Source organism: Electrophorus electricus, chromosome 20 (assembly GCF_041902795.1).
Source record: "Electrophorus electricus isolate QZ-2024a chromosome 20, ASM4190279v1, whole genome shotgun sequence".
NCBI classification, from domain to species: Eukaryota; Metazoa; Chordata; class Actinopteri; order Gymnotiformes; family Gymnotidae; genus Electrophorus; species Electrophorus electricus.
Window position 1 is genome coordinate 3,362,677 of NC_137516.1, and position 19,824 is coordinate 3,382,500.

Sequence of the window (19,824 nt, forward strand, 5' to 3'; positions counted from 1 at the left end):
CACACAGACACCTTCTCCCTCACACATACAGTGTTGAGGATATTAGTAAAGCTGTGAAAAGCAATAGACTGTCATAGATCAACCAAATATTCAAACCTCGTTTCAGTTTCTTGCTTCTGTTCATGTAAAACAGCACAGTTGAATAACAGAGAATAAATAAGAAAAACCTTTGAAAAAAACTTTTGAAACTATTGAAAAACTGATAATGCATGTTTACTTTGGGCAGCTGGAGAACATTTGGTGGGACTATAGCCCCCCTAAAACAGCTCTAACAACGTCAATGCATGAAATCAGTTTATATCTAAAGTTTCTTTAAATACACTCCCAACACTTTTAGTTCTGTTCTACAGTCCTCCATGTTATTGTTTCATGTTCACTTTAAATGTTATTCCAACAGTGCACACTAAAACCATACTGACTTCCTGCTGTCTGTTATAGAAGCCACTCCCTCAGAGAGAGCACGTACACTTCTGGAAAAACGAAAGTCTCTGTGTTTTTCCTTTCACTCACTCCCTCACTCCCTCATTCACACACACATACACACACACACACGCACACACACACTCTTTCTCTCTCTCTCCCACTTTCTCACTGGCTACACAGCTTTTGTTAGTGCATTCAAATGGCAGAAGCTATCTTCATAACTCAGGATTTGTTAAGCTGCCCAGTCTGTCTGGATCTGCTGAAGGATCCGGTGACTGTTCCCTGTGGACACAGTTTCTGTCGGAGCTGTATTAATGACTGCTGGGATCAGGAAGATCAGAAGGGATCCTACAGCTGCCCTCAGTGCAGACACACCTTCACTGGAAGACCGGATCTCAACAAGAACGCCATGCTGGCTGAACTGGCTGACACACTGAAGAAGACAAAACTCCAAGATGCTCCTCCTGTTGACTCTTATGTTGGACCTGGAGATGTGGAGTGTGACGTCTGCAGTGGGAGAAAACGCAAAGCCGTGAAGTCCTGCCTGGTGTGTCTGCTGTCTTTTTGTGAAGCTCATGTTCAGATTCATGAATCTCCTGCCTACAAGAAACACAAATTGGTCGAGGCCTCCGTGAATCTCCAGGAGAAGATCTGTCCTCATCATGACAAACTTCTAGAGGCATTCTGTCGCACTGATCAGAAGCTCATATGTCTTCTGTGCATGGATTCTCACATTAGTCATGAGGTGTCTTCAGCTGAAGCACAACGAAACGTGAAACAGGTAAGTTTCTTTAACTGAGGAAGCATGATTTATCATGAAACATCAGTCATCTTTGAAAATTGTTTATTGGATTCTTTCATATTCCATAAAACGTTTGAGTTTATCCCAAGATAAAACTAACTGATAAAGAACTAAACAGGATAACCTAACAGCCCGAGTGCTCCAGGGCAAGGAGCAGGATGCACAGACCTTTCTCAGTGCAGAGAGACATTTATTAGACACGAGACAAACGATAATCGAAATGGCACTCACATAAACAAGCAGCGTGAATACGAGTAGTGTCTGTCTGTCACTCACACTCACACACACGAGTACAATTACAACTATAATTAATAACAGACAAAGTGCTAATTAACAAAGTGATTTGTTACAATATGGTGATGTCATGATATTCAACACACTCAATACAGCAAATCATATATATTTACTTTGGAAACCAGAAATTATTATTAGATTTTTAACTACAGTACCCTACAGTTACTTCCTGGAATTTTGTGTGTATATGTATTTTTGTGGAATATAAGATTGAAATCCAGTTTTCTTTGTCTAGGCCCAGTTGGCAGACATCCAAAGGCAGAACACAGAGAGAATCCAGCAGGGAGACAAGAAGCTGCAGGAGTTAAGAGAGACTAAGGAGTTTCTCCAGGTGAGTACGGTACTGTCCAAAGAAGACAGGGTGGCTTTTCCCAGACAGAATAATTCAGATCTCTTCTCTAGTCAGTCAGTGAGAAGCTCCATGTTTGGCTACTTCTCTGTCTCCTCACAGCACTCTGCACAGGCAGCAATGGAGGACATTGAGAAGTTGTTTACTCAGCTGATTAAGTCAATTGAGCAAAGACGCTCACAGCTGAAAGAGCTGATCAGAGCTCAGGAAAAAACTGAACTGAATCACATTGAAGAACTCGTGAGCAATGTGGAGCAGGAGATCGCTGATCTGAGGAGGAGAGACACTGAGCTGGAGCAGCTTTCACACGTAGATGATCATATTCACTTCCTCCAGGTAACATCACTGGCTATAAAAGGGTCTATTACAAGGTGTCTCCAACAGACCTCATCCCATCTCTCCCTAATGACAAAATATTCTGGTTTGCTGGACATGGATCAAGTTTTGCATTAAATTGAAGTGCCAATGGTGAATTGATATTGGAAATTGATTTAATCTAGGATTAGCCTCAGTCTCACTCCAAGTATCTCTGATAATCTACAGGAAGCTCTTACTGCTGGAACTGATCTCCCCTCGTTAGTCTCCATTAATGTTCTAGAACTGATCTCCCCTCGTTAGTCTCCATTAATGTTCTGGAACTGATCTCCCCTCATTAGCCTCTATTAATCTTCTGGTTGTCTCATCTCTCTGCAGATCTTCCCCTCTGTCTTGGTTGTTCCTCTGGTTACTGACATATCCAGTATCAAAGAAAAGCCCCAGTTTTCTTTAGAATTTGTGAAGAAAATTGGCTCTGAGATGCTCAAACTAACCCATGATGACCTGAGTAATCTTGAAGTGGTCAAAAGATCTGGAGGTATGACATGGCCTAAACGCATATTTATTTGTTTTAAAGAGCCTCGTAGCTACATTAAAGTAAATGAATAGTGTGGGATTATTATATTTTTGGTAACACCTAAAAAAAAAAGTGGGGTGTGTGTGTGTATGAGGAGAGAGAGAGAGAGAGAGAGAGAGAGAGAGAGAGAGAGAGAGAGAGAGAGAGAGAGTGTGTTTGTTTAAAGAAATAAACTGATTTTAAGGTGTGGATTTTCATATTCAATAGTTTGCCGTATCTTGCCAGTGGAACCAAAGACCAGAGAGGAGTTCTTGAAATGTGAGTATGAGGAATTCATTACCACACCTGCACTCATACACTCCCAGTACCAATCCTTACGCAGATACAAACATAACGAAGCAGCGGTTAACTGGTTTACTGCTGGGGATGTGCTGCAGTTTACAGAAAGTCTATATGTATAATTAAGGCTGCAATAAGCACTTAAACCATACAAACGTATTTCTAAAATATCCAGGTGTATGAGACTTGGGCTCAGGAACATCCGTATTCAGTCTCCATCATTAGTCTGCCAACACAAAGGGATCCAGTTCCTTCCACCTTTCCATACTAGTTACTGGACCAAAGAATTATGGGTGACAGAACTTTTGGAAACATATTTTGATTCAAAATACATAAGTAACAAGTTTTTAGTTTAGTTTAGGTTTTTTGTTGTTTTGTTGCATGAGACCATACCATCCTCTCACAGCAGTGGGGTTGGCTTGGATGGACACACTCCTGGTGGCCTCATGAAAACATCCCATTTCTGACACCATTTTAATGGAGGCTTAGTGCAACAACTACACTCCAGATTCAAAGCCAGTGTTGTTATTGATTTAAGAAAGAGAATGTCAGTGTAGTCACATCTGAAACTCTTCCTTCTCCTGTTTCTCTGGAACCGTATTTCACACTCCAACTCTTCCTCGGTTCATCAGTCACCCTCTCCAAAACTCTTACTGAAGTTCACAGTTTCCCACCTGCTTTTCCTCTAACAAACATCACTGAAGGCAAAATCTCCAAAAAAGGAAGAAATAGAACAAGAAATCATTAACACAGATGTCTTTTCTCCCCGTCAGATTCCTGCCAGCTCACACTTAACCCAAACACGGCAAACAGAAGACTTACGATATCTAAGAGGAACACAAAAGTATCAATTAAACCTCAATCATTGGATGATTTTGTAATGTCATTGAATGCTGAATATGAGGTCACATGCAGTGAGGGTCTGTCCAAATGTTGTTATTGGGAGGTTGAGAGAAAAGGGAATGTTTCAGTAGTGCTCTCTTATAAAAACAGCAAGAACATTAGTGGAGATGAGGGTTGCTCATGGCGTTTAACTGCCTCTGGTTCCAAATTCTACTTCAATGATACCTACCTCAATCAATCTCATACATCATCCAACATAGGAGTATATCTGGATCACAAAGCAGGAATTCTGGCCTTCTACAGTGTCACTGACAAAATGGAGCTCCTCCACAGAGTCCACACAACGTTCACTCAGCCCCTCTATCCCCGGTTCAGACTAAAGAATGTGGACAGTTTTGTTCGAGTTTGTGATCTCTGTTGATCGGAGCTGGTGTGAGGTCGCACGTGTCTTCTTCCAGTGAGGCTCTGAGTAGGTCAGCAGAGTGAGAGGAGCAATCTCAGTAAAACCTTCCTTCTTTTCCACACTACCCCACTGACCTCACTGGAATACATGCAGTTGAGTGCAACGTTTTGGTTTTTCCTGAGCAGCTACAGTAACGTGCTGTGAAAGGTTCTCGTCTGAGCTCAGATTCCACCAAGGAGGGAAGCGATGTTCTGTTGACTAGACATAGATGTTTTTAGGATCTTCTGTTGGTAAAAAGTGTGTAGAAATTGTTACATTGGCAGAAGGTGGCAATTGTCCCAAATGGCACTCTGTAGTTGCCCCTGCAAGACTAGATATCACATGGCAGCCTCTAGATAACCTATCACTGTTATCTAAACATGAAACTTGTACACGCTTCAATTTTTGCAGTAAGAGACTTGTTCCAATATTCTTTAGACTATTTCCTCATAATCACAATTTCTGTAAACATCATCCATGTGCCAGCAAATAAAATGTATTTGACTTGATTTTGTATTTTGATTCGTCTTGACATTATCTTAGTCTAAAGGATAGATTTGCTTCGTCAGTACTGTATCTGAGCTCATTTATTTTTATGCGTGTGTATGTATAAAAGCACACATACAACTGTTGATGAGGTTATGTGACTAAATAATAAGACATTTTAATAAAGTATGACGGGACGAAATAATATGCTTTGAACTTTTTAAAAATTCTTTGTAATATGCAACATGTATATCATATCTAACATTCTGCATTTTTACAACATTCTTAGGGTTGATCATTATTCATATACTAAGAACAATCAAGTGCCTGAGACAAACATGCTGTATTTTAATCATCACTTCTCCACCTTTACATGTGTTTCTCAGAACCTGGTCAAGGTCAATTTAATTTCCTGAATAAACTGAATTGTGTGTATAAATAAGTATCATTCAAGACCAAGAGCTCTACATCTCCTGCTAATAAATAGAACACCTCCGTAAACTCAAATGAGACCCCATAAGAAGACACACTGTTCTCCACCCTCACTCTCCTCAAGCTTTGTTCTCCAGAAGAGCCTCGAAGTCAGGTGAGCACACCAGTTTGTGTTTAATGTGGCCAAGCACAGTCATATCTCCTCTTCTGGCCTCCATCCCAACTGACACCAGCTCCTACAGACAGAGAGAAAACCAACCACATACAAGCTGTAGAGAACACACACAACCACATACAAGCTGTAGAGAACATATACAACCAGATATAAGGTTTCTATGTCTTCAGCATACTTAGAACTGAAATGCTCTACTGAACCAGGCTATATATGCTAACAAATACAGTACAAATATCCTCAAGAAAAGCATTTCTGATTTGCAATACACACTTGAGCCATGAGGGGCAGCCAATAGGGGTAAAATGACCTTTTCCACTCCAGACATTAAGGATATTGTTTTTAATTGTTTAAAAAATATATAAATACTGAAGTATATATTTAGACAGTGATGCCTAAAACTAGCGCTGCCCTCATCCTTTCAGTCTCTGAAGGGAAGGAAGGATGGAGAATGAGGGATGGAGTGTAGCAGAAGTGGTTCAGTAAGGAAGAGAGGAAGCTCTGGAGAAGAATCATCGGTCAGTAGAGCAGGAGTGGTGCTGAATGAGAGACTAGAGGGGTGTAGACGTAAGCCCCCTGGGAGAATTTTAAAAATGACCCAAAAAGGTCAGTATTATGAAACTTGCATAAAATTAAAACTTGTAACAAAGGCACAGGTTTTGTTTAGATTTCGGGGCAGGTAGGAATTGTAGGGTGAGGTTGTAGTTCTTTGGTGCCTTGCAAATCAGGTTGGAGGTGTTAGGCTGGTAATCTTGGTCAGGTTGGTCCAAGGTCGAAAACGCCAGGCGGAGCCCGGAAGGTGTCCAGTGGTCAGGCAGTAGACAAGGTCTATAAAACAGGCAGGATTCAGCAAAGCAGTTAGACAAACACATACATGGCAGGCTTGGTATGCAACATGCGAATGGTAATACTTAGCAAAGTGTGAGCGAGGGAGGGGAGCTTAAATAGGAGGGCAGTAATGGAGAGAACAGTCAACAGGTATGTGGAATTAGTACTCTGGAGAACCAGATCTGAGCCGTCAGTGGGCAGAGCTGGACGTGGCAGTGATAAGTGTGGTTCCTGGAATCTGTGACAAAAACATACTATTGGGAGAAATTTCCTCATAGAGGCACATTTCTTTCAAAAGACATGTCATTCAAAGTTTGTATTAGGTACAGATCTTGTATGAATAAACTGGAGAGCCATGAACAAGCCATCCATTCATGTCTGCCCTAAATCCTGCAAAAGTTAATGCAAAAACTTTAATTGGCTTTTTCAGTATGATGACTTTACGTTCACCAGTTGTCAGGTTTCCTCTGCTAGTGTAATGACATTTAATTGTGGTTAATGTTTGTAACTGACTTTCAAAGAGAACAGCGCCCTCTCATCATCACGGAGAGTGACGTGAGGAGAGTGTTTAAAAGGGTGAATACCAGGAAGGCGATGGGACCAGACGGTATCTGCGGGAGGGTCCTCAAAGCCTGCGCAGATCAGCTAGCCCCGGTATTCACCGACATCTTCAATCTCTCCCTGACGCTAGGTATCATCCCAGCCAGCTTCAAGCGATCCACCATCGTCCCCGTCCCGAAGAAACCTCGACCCTCTGACCTCAATGACTACCGCCCTGTTGCCCTCACATCAGTCGTGATGAAGTGCTTTGAAAAGCTAGTCAGAGACTTCATCACATCTTCACTGCCAGCCTCCATGGACCCACTGCAGTTTGCATACCGCCACAACCGCTCCACTGATGATGCAATTGCACGTCTGCTCCACACCACACTGACCCACCTGGACAAAGGGAGGGGAAATGATGATAAAATGCTGTTTGTCGACTACAGTTCAGCATTTAACACTATCATCCCCCCCAGGCTCACTACTAAGTTGGAGGATCTAGGACTGCATACATCCCTGTGCGACTGGATCTCCAACTTCCTAACAGACAGACCACAATCGGTACAGGTGAGCAACTGTGCCTCATCCACCCTCACCCTCAGCACTGGAGCTCCTCAGGGTTGTGTCCTAAGCCCCCTGCTCTACTCACTGTACACCTACGACTGCACAGCCACTTCCAGCTCCACCATCATTGTCAAGTTTGCTGACGACACCGTTGTCATGGGCCTGATCTCAGACAACGATGAGAGGGCCTACCTGGAGGAGATTAAACACCTGGAAAATTGGTACCAGGAAAATAATCTCCTCCTAAACGTCAGTAAGACAAAGGATCTGATCGTGGATTGCAGCAAGAAGCAGGAGCGGCACTACCAACCTGTGAGGATCAGTGGAACCACGGTGGAGAGAGTAGATAGTTTCAGGTACCTTGGTGTCCACATCTCGCAGGACCTGTCCTGGTCCCGCCATACCAACTCCCTGGCAAAGAAGGCTTGTCAACGTCTTTACCACCTCAGACGCCTAAGAGACTTCAGACTGTCCTCCAAGGTACTGCGGAACTTCTACACCTGCACTATCGAGAGCATCCTCACGGGGAACATCACAGTCTGGTTTGGGAATAGCACCAAGCAGGACAGACAAGCACTCCAAAGGGTAGTGCGTTCAGCAGAGCGCATCACTCACACGGAACTTCCTGACCTGCAGACCATCTACTACAAGCGGTGCCAGACCAAGGCCAGGAGGATTGTGAAGGACCCCACCCATCCCAACAATAGGCTCTTCTCTCTGTTGAGGTCAGGGAGGCGCTTTCGCTCCCCGAAGACCAAGACAGAGAGACTGAAGAGGAGCTTCTTTCCACAGGCCATTTGGGCCCTGAATCAGGGAAACTGATAAACTGTGGGGACCACCACCACCATGTAGCATAACTGTATATATATATATATTCTATTACCACCATGTAACATAAAAACTGTAAATATGCCATTTTACAAAATGGATCTGTACATTCTGTACATTGTGTACATATATATATATATATATACACAACCATATACATTGCACATTGTGTATATAAACATAATATACATATATTGTACATACATTGTTAATATATTTTTGTACATATATAGAATATATATATTTCTCTATGCACCCCTGTTTTCTTTTTCCTTAGTTTGGACAGAGCACTCTCCACCATCTCACTGCGAGTTATACTGTGTATGACTATGTATGTGACAAATAAACCAAACTTGAACTTGAACAAATAAGGTGTTCTATTTATTTTGTTTTTCTGCACTCACCTTCAGGAACATCCACTCACACAGACACCTTCTCCCTCACACATACAGTGTTGAGGATATTAGTAAAGCTGTGAAAAGCAATAGACTGTCATAGATCAACCAAATATTCAAACCTCGTTTCAGTTTCTTGCTTCTGTTCATGTAAAACAGCACAGTTGAATAACAGAGAATAAATAAGAAAAACCTTTGAAAAAAACTTTTGAAACTATTGAAAAACTGATAATGCATGTTTACTTTGGGCAGCTGGAGAACATTTGGTGGGACTATAGCCCCCCTAAAACAGCTCTAACAACGTCAATGCATGAAATCAGTTTATATCTAAAGTTTCTTTAAATACACTCCCAACACTTTTAGTTCTGTTCTACAGTCCTCCATGTTATTGTTTCATGTTCACTTTAAATGTTATTCCAACAGTGCACACTAAAACCATACTGACTTCCTGCTGTCTGTTATAGAAGCCACTCCCTCAGAGAGAGCACGTACACTTCTGGAAAAACGAAAGTCTCTGTGTTTTTCCTTTCACTCACTCCCTCACTCCCTCATTCACACACACATACACACACACACACGCACACACACACTCTTTCTCTCTCTCTCCCACTTTCTCACTGGCTACACAGCTTTTGTTAGTGCATTCAAATGGCAGAAGCTATCTTCATAACTCAGGATTTGTTAAGCTGCCCAGTCTGTCTGGATCTGCTGAAGGATCCGGTGACTGTTCCCTGTGGACACAGTTTCTGTCGGAGCTGTATTAATGACTGCTGGGATCAGGAAGATCAGAAGGGATCCTACAGCTGCCCTCAGTGCAGACACACCTTCACTGGAAGACCGGATCTCAACAAGAACGCCATGCTGGCTGAACTGGCTGACACACTGAAGAAGACAAAACTCCAAGATGCTCCTCCTGTTGACTCTTATGTTGGACCTGGAGATGTGGAGTGTGACGTCTGCAGTGGGAGAAAACGCAAAGCCGTGAAGTCCTGCCTGGTGTGTCTGCTGTCTTTTTGTGAAGCTCATGTTCAGATTCATGAATCTCCTGCCTACAAGAAACACAAATTGGTCGAGGCCTCCGTGAATCTCCAGGAGAAGATCTGTCCTCATCATGACAAACTTCTAGAGGCATTCTGTCGCACTGATCAGAAGCTCATATGTCTTCTGTGCATGGATTCTCACATTAGTCATGAGGTGTCTTCAGCTGAAGCACAACGAAACGTGAAACAGGTAAGTTTCTTTAACTGAGGAAGCATGATTTATCATGAAACATCAGTCATCTTTGAAAATTGTTTATTGGATTCTTTCATATTCCATAAAACGTTTGAGTTTATCCCAAGATAAAACTAACTGATAAAGAACTAAACAGGATAACCTAACAGCCCGAGTGCTCCAGGGCAAGGAGCAGGATGCACAGACCTTTCTCAGTGCAGAGAGACATTTATTAGACACGAGACAAACGATAATCGAAATGGCACTCACATAAACAAGCAGCGTGAATACGAGTAGTGTCTGTCTGTCACTCACACTCACACACACGAGTACAATTACAACTATAATTAATAACAGACAAAGTGCTAATTAACAAAGTGATTTGTTACAATATGGTGATGTCATGATATTCAACACACTCAATACAGCAAATCATATATATTTACTTTGGAAACCAGAAATTATTATTAGATTTTTAACTACAGTACCCTACAGTTACTTCCTGGAATTTTGTGTGTATATGTATTTTTGTGGAATATAAGATTGAAATCCAGTTTTCTTTGTCTAGGCCCAGTTGGCAGACATCCAAAGGCAGAACACAGAGAGAATCCAGCAGGGAGACAAGAAGCTGCAGGAGTTAAGAGAGACTAAGGAGTTTCTCCAGGTGAGTACGGTACTGTCCAAAGAAGACAGGGTGGCTTTTCCCAGACAGAATAATTCAGATCTCTTCTCTAGTCAGTCAGTGAGAAGCTCCATGTTTGGCTACTTCTCTGTCTCCTCACAGCACTCTGCACAGGCAGCAATGGAGGACATTGAGAAGTTGTTTACTCAGCTGATTAAGTCAATTGAGCAAAGACGCTCACAGCTGAAAGAGCTGATCAGAGCTCAGGAAAAAACTGAACTGAATCACATTGAAGAACTCGTGAGCAATGTGGAGCAGGAGATCGCTGATCTGAGGAGGAGAGACACTGAGCTGGAGCAGCTTTCACACGTAGATGATCATATTCACTTCCTCCAGGTAACATCACTGGCTATAAAAGGGTCTATTACAAGGTGTCTCCAACAGACCTCATCCCATCTCTCCCTAATGACAAAATATTCTGGTTTGCTGGACATGGATCAAGTTTTGCACTAAATTGAAGTGCCAATGGTGAATTGATATTGGAAATTGATTTAATCTAGGATTAGCCTCAGTCTCACTCCAAGTATCTCTGATAATCTACAGGAAGCTCTTACTGCTGGAACTGATCTCCCCTCGTTAGTCTCCATTAATGTTCTAGAACTGATCTCCCCTCGTTAGTCTCCATTAATGTTCTGGAACTGATCTCCCCTCATTAGCCTCTATTAATCTTCTGGTTGTCTCATCTCTCTGCAGATCTTCCCCTCTGTCTTGGTTGTTCCTCTGGTTACTGACATATCCAGTATCAAAGAAAAGCCCCAGTTTTCTTTAGAATTTGTGAAGAAAATTGGCTCTGAGATGATCAAACTAACCCATGATGACCTGAGTAATCTTGAAGTGGTCAAAAGATCTGGAGGTATGACATGGCCTAAACGCATATTTATTTGTTTTAAAGAGCCTCGTAGCTACATTAAAGTAAATGAATAGTGTGGGATTATTATATTTTTGGTAACACCTAAAAAAAAAAGTGGGGTGTGTGTGTGTATGAGGAGAGAGAGAGAGAGAGAGAGAGAGAGAGAGAGAGAGAGAGAGAGAGAGAGAGAGAGAGAGAGAGAGAGAGAGAGAGAGAGAGAGAGTGTGTGTTTGTTTAAAGAAATAAACTGATTTTAAGGTGTGGATTTTCATATTCAATAGTTTGCCGTATCTTGCCAGTGGAACCAAAGACCAGAGAGGAGTTCTTGAAATGTGAGTATGAGGAATTCATTACCACACCTGCACTCATACACTCCCAGTACCAATCCTTACGCAGATACAAACATAACGAAGCAGCGGTTAACTGGTTTACTGCTGGGGATGTGCTGCAGTTTACAGAAAGTCTATATGTATAATTAAGGCTGCAATAAGCACTTAAACCATACAAACGTATTTCTAAAATATCCAGGTGTATGAGACTTGGGCTCAGGAACATCCGTATTCAGTCTCCATCATTAGTCTGCCAACACAAAGGGATCCAGTTCCTTCCACCTTTCCATACTAGTTACTGGACCAAAGAATTATGGGTGACAGAACTTTTGGAAACATATTTTGATTCAAAATACATAAGTAACAAGTTTTTAGTTTAGTTTAGGTTTTTTGTTGTTTTGTTGCATGAGACCATACCATCCTCTCACAGCAGTGGGGTTGGCTTGGATGGACACACTCCTGGTGGCCTCATGAAAACATCCCATTTCTGACACCATTTTAATGGAGGCTTAGTGCAACAACTACACTCCAGATTCAAAGCCAGTGTTGTTATTGATTTAAGAAAGAGAATGTCAGTGTAGTCACATCTGAAACTCTTCCTTCTCCTGTTTCTCTGGAACCGTATTTCACACTCCAACTCTTCCTCGGTTCATCAGTCACCCTCTCCAAAACTCTTACTGAAGTTCACAGTTTCCCACCTGCTTTTCCTCTAACAAACATCACTGAAGGCAAAATCTCCAAAAAAGGAAGAAATAGAACAAGAAATCATTAACACAGATGTCTTTTCTCCCCGTCAGATTCCTGCCAGCTCACACTTAACCCAAACACGGCAAACAGAAGACTTACGATATCTAAGAGGAACACAAAAGTATCAATTAAACCTCAATCATTGGATGATTTTGTAATGTCATTGAATGCTGAATATGAGGTCACATGCAGTGAGGGTCTGTCCAAATGTTGTTATTGGGAGGTTGAGAGAAAAGGGAATGTTTCAGTAGTGCTCTCTTATAAAAACAGCAAGAACATTAGTGGAGATGAGGGTTGCTCATGGCGTTTAACTGCCTCTGGTTCCAAATTCTACTTCAATGATACCTACCTCAATCAATCTCATACATCATCCAACATAGGAGTATATCTGGATCACAAAGCAGGAATTCTGGCCTTCTACAGTGTCACTGACAAAATGGAGCTCCTCCACAGAGTCCACACAACGTTCACTCAGCCCCTCTATCCCCGGTTCAGACTAAAGAATGTGGACAGTTTTGTTCGAGTTTGTGATCTCTGTTGATCGGAGCTGGTGTGAGGTCGCACGTGTCTTCTTCCAGTGAGGCTCTGAGTAGGTCAGCAGAGTGAGAGGAGCAATCTCAGTAAAACCTTCCTTCTTTTCCACACTACCCCACTGACCTCACTGGAATACATGCAGTTGAGTGCAACGTTTTGGTTTTTCCTGAGCAGCTACAGTAACGTGCTGTGAAAGGTTCTCGTCTGAGCTCAGATTCCACCAAGGAGGGAAGCGATGTTCTGTTGACTAGACATAGATGTTTTTAGGATCTTCTGTTGGTAAAAAGTGTGTAGAAATTGTTACATTGGCAGAAGGTGGCAATTGTCCCAAATGGCACTCTGTAGTTGCCCCTGCAAGACTAGATATCACATGGCAGCCTCTAGATAACCTATCACTGTTATCTAAACATGAAACTTGTACACACTTCAATTTTTGCAGTAAGAGACTTGTTCCAATATTCTTTAGACTATTTCCTCATAATCACAATTTCTGTAAACATCATCCATGTGCCAGCAAATAAAATGTATTTGACTTGATTTTGTATTTTGATTCGTCTTGACATTATCTTAGTCTAAAGGATAGATTTGCTTCGTCAGTACTGTATCTGAGCTCATTTATTTTTATGCGTGTGTATGTATAAAAGCACACATACAACTGTTGATGAGGTTATGTGACTAAATAATAAGACATTTTAATAAAGTATGACGGGACGAAATAATATGCTTTGAACTTTTTAAAAATTCTTTGTAATATGCAACATGTATATCATATCTAACATTCTGCATTTTTACAACATTCTTAGGGTTGATCATTATTCATATACTAAGAACAATCAAGTGCCTGAGACAAACATGCTGTATTTTAATCATCACTTCTCCACCTTTACATGTGTTTCTCAGAACCTGGTCAAGGTCAATTTAATTTCCTGAATAAACTGAATTGTGTGTATAAATAAGTATCATTCAAGACCAAGAGCTCTACATCTCCTGCTAATAAATAGAACACCTCCATAAACTCAAATGAGACCCCATAAGAAGACACACTGTTCTCCACCCTCACTCTCCTCAAGCTTTGTTCTCCAGAAGAGCCTCGAAGTCAGGTGAGCACACCAGTTTGTGCTTAATGTGGCCAAGCACAGTCATATCTCCTCTTCTGGCCTCCATCCCAACTGACACCAGCTCCTACAGACAGAGAGAAAACCAACCACATACAAGCTGTAGAGAACACACACAACCAGATATAAGGTTTCTACACCTTAAGTATTCTTAGAAATGAAATGCTCTTTGTTTTCTTTAATAAATACTTAAATACATGTTTAGTTTTACCCAACAAAGTGATTGGGCACCACTAAAATGAAGATGTTCAATGTGTTAAACGTTTAAGAGTACATGTTTGGGAAACCGTCGCGTTCTTGTTCTACTGTTCATATGGAAGGTGTGTTTGTGTGCGCGTGTGTGTCAATAGTGTTTTGTTCAAAGACCTGAAGGAAAGCGCAAGGTGTGCCCAGCGCCACGTCCAGCGTCACGCTCCCCAGGATGAGCTGCACTCGGCCCGATCGTCTCAGCAGCATACGGCCCACCACCCCCTCCTGCAGGTCCCTCAGAGAACAGCAGTTCTCTTCCTTAGCTTCCTCCTGCTGCGCACATACCAACACGTACACCCACATAAATGTAGTGCATACACACAATTTTACCCAGTTCACTGAAAGCTCTGCATAGTTTATCTACAGACTATGTATGTAGTCACAGAGCTCAAGTTCTGCTGCTTTACTGGAGACATTATTTCATCTAACGCAGGTAGATGATTACAGCACCTAAAGTAGCCAAATGACCTGCAAACTGGAAATGCATCCAAAACATATGGCTGCTATGTAAAAACTAGTTAGTTACCACTGTAGCTGTCAGTAGTGAGCTTAGAATCATCTCTCTCACACACACACACACACACACACACACACACACACACACACACACACACACACACACACACACACACACACACACACACACACACACACACACACACACACACACACACACACACACACACACACACACACACACACACACACACACACACACACACACACACACACACACACCTTGTCCTCAGTCTTCTGCAGCATGGTTTGTCCATCCCCCGACTGCACCGTGGTTTTGGTTGGTCTGACGTCACTGGTCGGCGGTTGGCCTGGCAGCGAATCAGGGAGCTGCATGAAGAGTAGCTCCTCCTCTTTGCACTGACCCCACACTTGAAGCAGCTCGGGCAATGAATGAGGTGCGGGGAGGGGCGGGGGCCTGAACATAGGCTCCACCCTCTTTAACTCGGGCGTGTCGGGAGGTTCTTGCTTGACTGAATGAAACAAAACAAACGACAGGTTCTGCCTCTTAAAGGAACCTAAATTAAAATCGTGCTGTGGACCGCAACTGAATGGGAAGATCCCGCATTACAAACGGCACAGAGCTGGCCCGTGTTATTCCACGGGGATGGGGCGGGGGGTAATTGGCACCACAGGCGACTGACAAACGCGATACACATTTCTTTCGTTTTTCCAAGAAATATGGACCGATTCTTCCTTCTTTGCTGAGATAAGTGGGAAAACCAGTGTGTGTAATTTGTTCACAGTGTTCAAGGAATAATATTTGGCATCATTAGGCTCTTGGAAGACTTGGAAGATGAGCACAATGAGTCACCCAGTGCTCTGTGTTATAAGCATCCCTCCTTGTTATGCATGGTTGCGGTAAATATAATAAAACCAGATTTTTTTGGTAATCAATTAGCAGCACATTAATCTAGTTTGTATGATCAGTCGGTGCATTCAGAATGCACCTTGCAGATAAATAGAAATGTTTAAGAGGAGTTGACGTGTTATTAATTAATGCCAAGATGGTGTTTTTTTTAGGTTCAGCCCACCTGACATTGAACTGAATGTGGGCCTTTTACCTAATTTGAGTTTCACAGCCCTTTTTTAAACTGACGATAGTGAGGGACCACGTGGACGAAATCTAATGCATGGGTAATGTTAATCAAATCCCTCTTAATTTTTCATTAAAAAAACAAAAACACCAGGGTTAGGGTTTAAAACACATCTGAAATGCATCTCCTTACCCATACAACGATATTTTAAAGTCCTATTTCTGAATGCAGTTTTCTTATACCTGTAACCGTAGCCTCAGCGCTCTCTGTGTTCATCGGTTCGTCTTCTCCAGAGCTCTTCTCTGTTTTGAGGCAGCCTGTCTGTGCGCTTTCCCCAAGGTCCTCTTTAAAGACCCAGCCAGACACAGCCAGGGGCAGCTGAACGGGGTAGCTCCGTGCCTCGCTCCTCAGATGGGGGTCATCCAGAAACTGCAGCACGCACACACACACGCACCCCAATGGTAACATATCTCCATGCTGAGACAAGGTGGTCTCTGCTAACCACATGCACAATCATGTTTTGCACAGTCTCCTTAGACTATTATTTGCATATAACACACTGGAGACATTGCCCATATATCGTAACACACATACATTGTCTCTCTCTAACTTGCGCAGAATCTCCTTGGTCTCCTCCTCTGTCTCTCTCTTCTCCTTCTTAATATTAATGATTGGGGAGGGGCCACTGTTGGGCGTGTCTCGCGTGTCATCATACACACCTAGCAAAGCCACAGATGGGTGGAAGGTGAAGAGAAAACCAGTGATTTGGTTCCTGCACTTGTGATTCACGAATCCACTTACTCCTGCTTCAGGTCCTGACGTACGCCGTTACTTTCTCTAGCGGCCGCCAAAATCGTCTCTCTCGACATGTTCAGGCCACCTCACCTCTCCTTTTGGCCATCATGTCTGCGGGTCCCTGCTCAAAGATGGAATGGGACTGGATGATTTCCGGGCGGCCCCGGCCCCGGCCACGCCCATCACGCTGTCGCCCCCGATCCGCATCCTTCCTCTCTCTCCTGGGCCCCTCATCTGCTTTCAGTCTGCGACAAAACATCACAGCAGCTCTGCTATGGCAATGCCAAGCTACAGGTCTACGCGTCCCCACAATCCACGTCATGTGGGTGGACGTTTTCAACTGAGCTCCATTAATGTCGTCAGGGTAAAAAAGCGACACACTCACATGATACCTGCTCCATTCACACATGTTCCATAGGTCAAAAACATCATGGTGAAGTTTATCAGTTTTTTTTTTTTTTTGAAAAATCACTTACTCTTCTTTACTCTTACGGCCAATGATGTTGGGTGTGAAGGTTTTCTGTGTGGTAGCACGAGAGAGAGTACAGCTGCTTAATAAACATTCACAGTTGTCTTTTTTATTGTTGTTTTTTTTTTACAACTGTAACATACGCATTTTGAACGCGTGTGAGCTTAGTTGGCATACCTTCTTCACTCCGCCTAGAGTAAGGTCTCTGGAGCGCATGGCAGGAAGGCGTCCAGGAGAGAGCGCAGCCGGTAGCCTGCGTCCCAGTACCCGGCCTCCGGCACCTGGGTGCAGGGTCCGAGAGGGTCCAGTGGGATCACCGGCACCTGGGCTAGCCATTCTCACACTGCAACACCTTGCATAGTTGGATTGAACAGCCAGACAATTATAAATCAGTCAATATAAACACAGGACTGGCTACCTTTACATGAAGGCTGATAAGACATCATAATCCGAAGAACTGGACTGCAGAGGAGTTTATGCATAAAACTAAGTCTTAAAAAGTCTAAAGTTAGCAAGATCGATGGCTGTAAAGCCATCAATAACGTAGGTAATAAATGTACAATTAAAGAAAATTAAAATATGTGTCGCAGAATGTTGCATCACATGTCAAATTCTTGCTTTTTTTTTTTTTTTTATTAGGATGTTAAGTACGTTTTCCCGAGTCTGCTATAATTCTAAAGATTAAGACACACGACATGCAAACTTGGTTAACCTGCTCACTGACTGGACCATATGGACTGGTCGCGCATGTTGTCATGGTAACGTGTACACCAAGTGGTGCTCAACGCATGCGCGTGATTTGGGACCCGATCAATTGTGTGCATGTGAGATTTCCGTCGCATGGAGTGAAGTGCATAAACAGCTCAGTCTTATAGCATGTTTGTAGCGGCCAGCCCTCATAATCGCTGGATAACAGTGTCGTATTTGCCAAACGCAGTTAGATGATCCTTTCACGCTTGCAATGTAAAGTGACGACATTAGCATGAGCTTCACGACACTGTAAACGTACCACTGCACAGGCGAGTGCATCATTTCAAATGCTAATCCAAACAGCTAAGGCTAACGAGACACACACACACACACACACACACACGACCACAATCTTCACACATCTTACTAAACCCTGTAACGTTTGTCAGTCTGAACAACGCCACCCCCAGCTCTTCTCACGGTAACGTCAAGTCTCCATATCGTCACGAACACATGGCAGCAGCTCATTGCTGAACCAAACGGGTGTTAAACAGCTGTCCCAGATTATTTTTAAATTACCTTAGATTATCTTGGATTATTTTTAACGGAACGTGCGAGCGTTTACCTGCTCACTTCCCAGTCTGACTACGACGCTCAACGAAGCGAGATAACCTGCAAAACCGTTAGATTCGCCCCAAAACATGTGGTGCCCGTCTACACGTAGAAACCAGCAGCCACCATAGCTGTCGGTGACGGAACGAAATGGTGGGAGGAGCCTTGTTGTGGGCGGTGCTTTAACCTTTGATCTGTGTGACGTGTGTCGTATTTGTATATGACGTCAACCGTGTGTCAGAATTCCCTGCGCAGCTCATTAATTAGAAGGCGCTGTCTGAGGATTAATGTGCTAGGCTATATGCGTCTTGGTAAAAAGAGAAGACATATTTTAAAGCACACTGTGGATCTGTTTTTCTGTTTGATTCTTTTCCCCCTCGTTTTTTATTATGTAATTTTCTGTTGTTTTTATACTTTTTTTTAATATATCCTCGTTTTTTACTATCATTTTTTTTTTTTTTTCAAATGAAGGTAACACGTATTGAATGAATACAAGCTACACAGTTCAGTAACATCACACCAATTAACCGTGGGGAGTGGAGTCATCGGGGTTTGGATGTCCGGGGTTTCGGTGGAAGCTCCTCCACGCTGCAGTGCCATCGCTCACAGAGCGTTGTGAAGATGCCACTTAGATGGTTCGACCTTCAAAGACAACATGGCTGTGTACCTCAATGCAGCCCCAGCGGGCGAGGGGAGAGGGGGGTGGGTGGTGGAGCTGCTTCCTCCCGCAGTCCAGGTGGTGGAGCGTGGGCGTGCCGCACGGGCCGAGTCGTCCATGGCACCGGCCCACGCAGGACCATATGGTTTCACTGCCTCAGCTCCTGTCCCACACTAGGGGGCAAACCCTTTTCCTGAGGAAGCACCTGAGGAGGATTATGACTTAATTAAAGGCTACACTAAACCTCAACTGAAAGGCCGGGTAGAGATGTCAGACCAGGTGTCAGCCCTCCTCCTGTGCGGGGGAAACGACTTCATTTCCTGTAAAGTGGCCACTTCTTCAGTTAGTCAGCCTCAGCTCCCTCCCACAGAGCCACCATTCTTCTCCCTGTGCCAGAGCTGTGGTGAGGGATGGAGTGGTTTTGCCGTACTCTCCTGATTCAGCCCCGTGATGTGATAGAGGAGACGAAGAGATGAGAGTGTAATCCGAGATGGAGCCAAAGCTGCACTGCAACAGATCTTACAGAGATATGATATTCAATATGACACGTGAACATGGAGATATGTTACCAATGAGGTGTGTGCGTGTGTGTGCGCGCGCGTGTGATGTAAATGTGCTCAAATGTACTGTGGCTTCAAACAACATTAGAATAAATGATGAAACAGATCTGTAAACGAACAGTAAATGGACACACACAATCATTAGCAAACACACTTTTTAATTGTGATTTTAAACCCAGTTTCTTCAGTTGATTGCT

The 19,824-nt window shown here is 43.1% G+C and overlaps 3 protein-coding genes across 8 annotated transcripts; 2 read left to right on the top strand and 1 right to left on the bottom strand.

The window, feature by feature from the left end:
* Nucleotides 1-360: 360 nt before the first annotated feature.
* On the top strand, nucleotides 361-4,833 carry LOC113569283 (E3 ubiquitin/ISG15 ligase TRIM25-like). 2 transcript variants are annotated; one of them, XM_035536323.2, is made up of 6 exons: nucleotides 438-1,204; nucleotides 1,755-1,850; nucleotides 1,971-2,204; nucleotides 2,562-2,721; nucleotides 2,968-3,018; nucleotides 3,813-4,833. In XM_035536323.2, the coding sequence occupies exons 1-6, from the start codon at nucleotides 623-625 to the stop codon at nucleotides 4,301-4,303; spliced, it is 1,614 nt and encodes a 537-aa protein (XP_035392216.1). In that variant the 5' UTR covers nucleotides 438-622; the 3' UTR covers nucleotides 4,304-4,833. The 2 variants fall into 2 exon arrangements, with proteins under 2 accessions (XP_081559153.1, XP_035392216.1); XM_081703027.1 differs by lacking the exon at nucleotides 1,971-2,204 and having other exon boundaries at nucleotides 361-1,204.
* Nucleotides 4,834-4,958: 125 nt separating this feature from the next.
* polr3d (polymerase (RNA) III (DNA directed) polypeptide D) lies at nucleotides 4,959-18,555 on the bottom strand. 4 transcript variants are annotated; one of them, XM_081703031.1, is made up of 9 exons: nucleotides 18,423-18,555; nucleotides 17,285-17,459; nucleotides 17,115-17,158; nucleotides 16,729-16,883; nucleotides 16,438-16,562; nucleotides 16,086-16,272; nucleotides 15,029-15,279; nucleotides 14,408-14,563; nucleotides 4,959-5,478 (listed from the first exon to the last, which is right to left on the bottom strand). In XM_081703031.1, exons 2-9 carry the CDS (start codon nucleotides 17,441-17,443, stop codon nucleotides 5,362-5,364), a joined length of 1,194 nt encoding a protein of 397 aa, XP_081559157.1. In that variant the 5' UTR covers nucleotides 17,444-17,459; nucleotides 18,423-18,555; the 3' UTR covers nucleotides 4,959-5,361. The 4 variants fall into 4 exon arrangements, with proteins under 4 accessions (XP_081559157.1, XP_035392226.1, XP_035392225.1 ...); XM_035536333.2 differs by lacking the exon at nucleotides 4,959-5,478 and adding an exon at nucleotides 13,589-14,108 and having other exon boundaries at nucleotides 14,408-14,560; XM_035536332.2 differs by lacking the exon at nucleotides 4,959-5,478 and adding an exon at nucleotides 13,589-14,108.
* On the top strand, nucleotides 8,960-13,463 carry LOC113569391 (E3 ubiquitin/ISG15 ligase TRIM25-like). 2 transcript variants are annotated; one of them, XM_035536331.2, is made up of 6 exons: nucleotides 9,037-9,802; nucleotides 10,353-10,448; nucleotides 10,569-10,802; nucleotides 11,160-11,319; nucleotides 11,598-11,648; nucleotides 12,443-13,463. In XM_035536331.2, the coding sequence occupies exons 1-6, from the start codon at nucleotides 9,221-9,223 to the stop codon at nucleotides 12,931-12,933; spliced, it is 1,614 nt and encodes a 537-aa protein (XP_035392224.1). In that variant the 5' UTR covers nucleotides 9,037-9,220; the 3' UTR covers nucleotides 12,934-13,463. The 2 variants fall into 2 exon arrangements, with proteins under 2 accessions (XP_081559156.1, XP_035392224.1); XM_081703030.1 differs by lacking the exon at nucleotides 10,569-10,802 and having other exon boundaries at nucleotides 8,960-9,802.
* Nucleotides 18,556-19,824: the final 1,269 nt, after the last annotated feature.

Coding starts and splice junctions, on each gene's coding strand:
- LOC113569391 (XM_035536331.2), top strand. CDS start 9,221: ATGGCAGAAGCTATCTTCATAACTCAGGATTTGTTAAGCTGCCCAGTC. Junction 10,803..11,159: donor ATCATATTCACTTCCTCCAG/GTAACATCACTG, acceptor ATCTCTCTGCAG/ATCTTCCCCTCTGTCTTGGT. Junction 11,320..11,597: donor AGTGGTCAAAAGATCTGGAG/GTATGACATGGC, acceptor CATATTCAATAG/TTTGCCGTATCTTGCCAGTG.
- LOC113569283 (XM_035536323.2), top strand. CDS start 623: ATGGCAGAAGCTATCTTCATAACTCAGGATTTGTTAAGCTGCCCAGTC. Junction 1,205..1,754: donor CACAACGAAACGTGAAACAG/GTAAGTTTCTTT, acceptor TTCTTTGTCTAG/GCCCAGTTGGCAGACATCCA. Junction 3,019..3,812: donor CAGAGAGGAGTTCTTGAAAT/GTGAGTATGAGG, acceptor TCTCCCCGTCAG/ATTCCTGCCAGCTCACACTT.
- polr3d (XM_081703031.1), bottom strand. CDS start 17,443: ATGGCTAGCCCAGGTGCCGGTGATCCCACTGGACCCTCTCGGACCCTG. Junction 16,884..17,114: donor GGCCGTAAGAGTAAAGAAGA/GTAAGTGATTTT, acceptor GTTTTGTCGCAG/ACTGAAAGCAGATGAGGGGC. Junction 16,273..16,437: donor GCAAGTTAGAGAGAGACAAT/GTATGTGTGTTA, acceptor TGCGTGCTGCAG/TTTCTGGATGACCCCCATCT.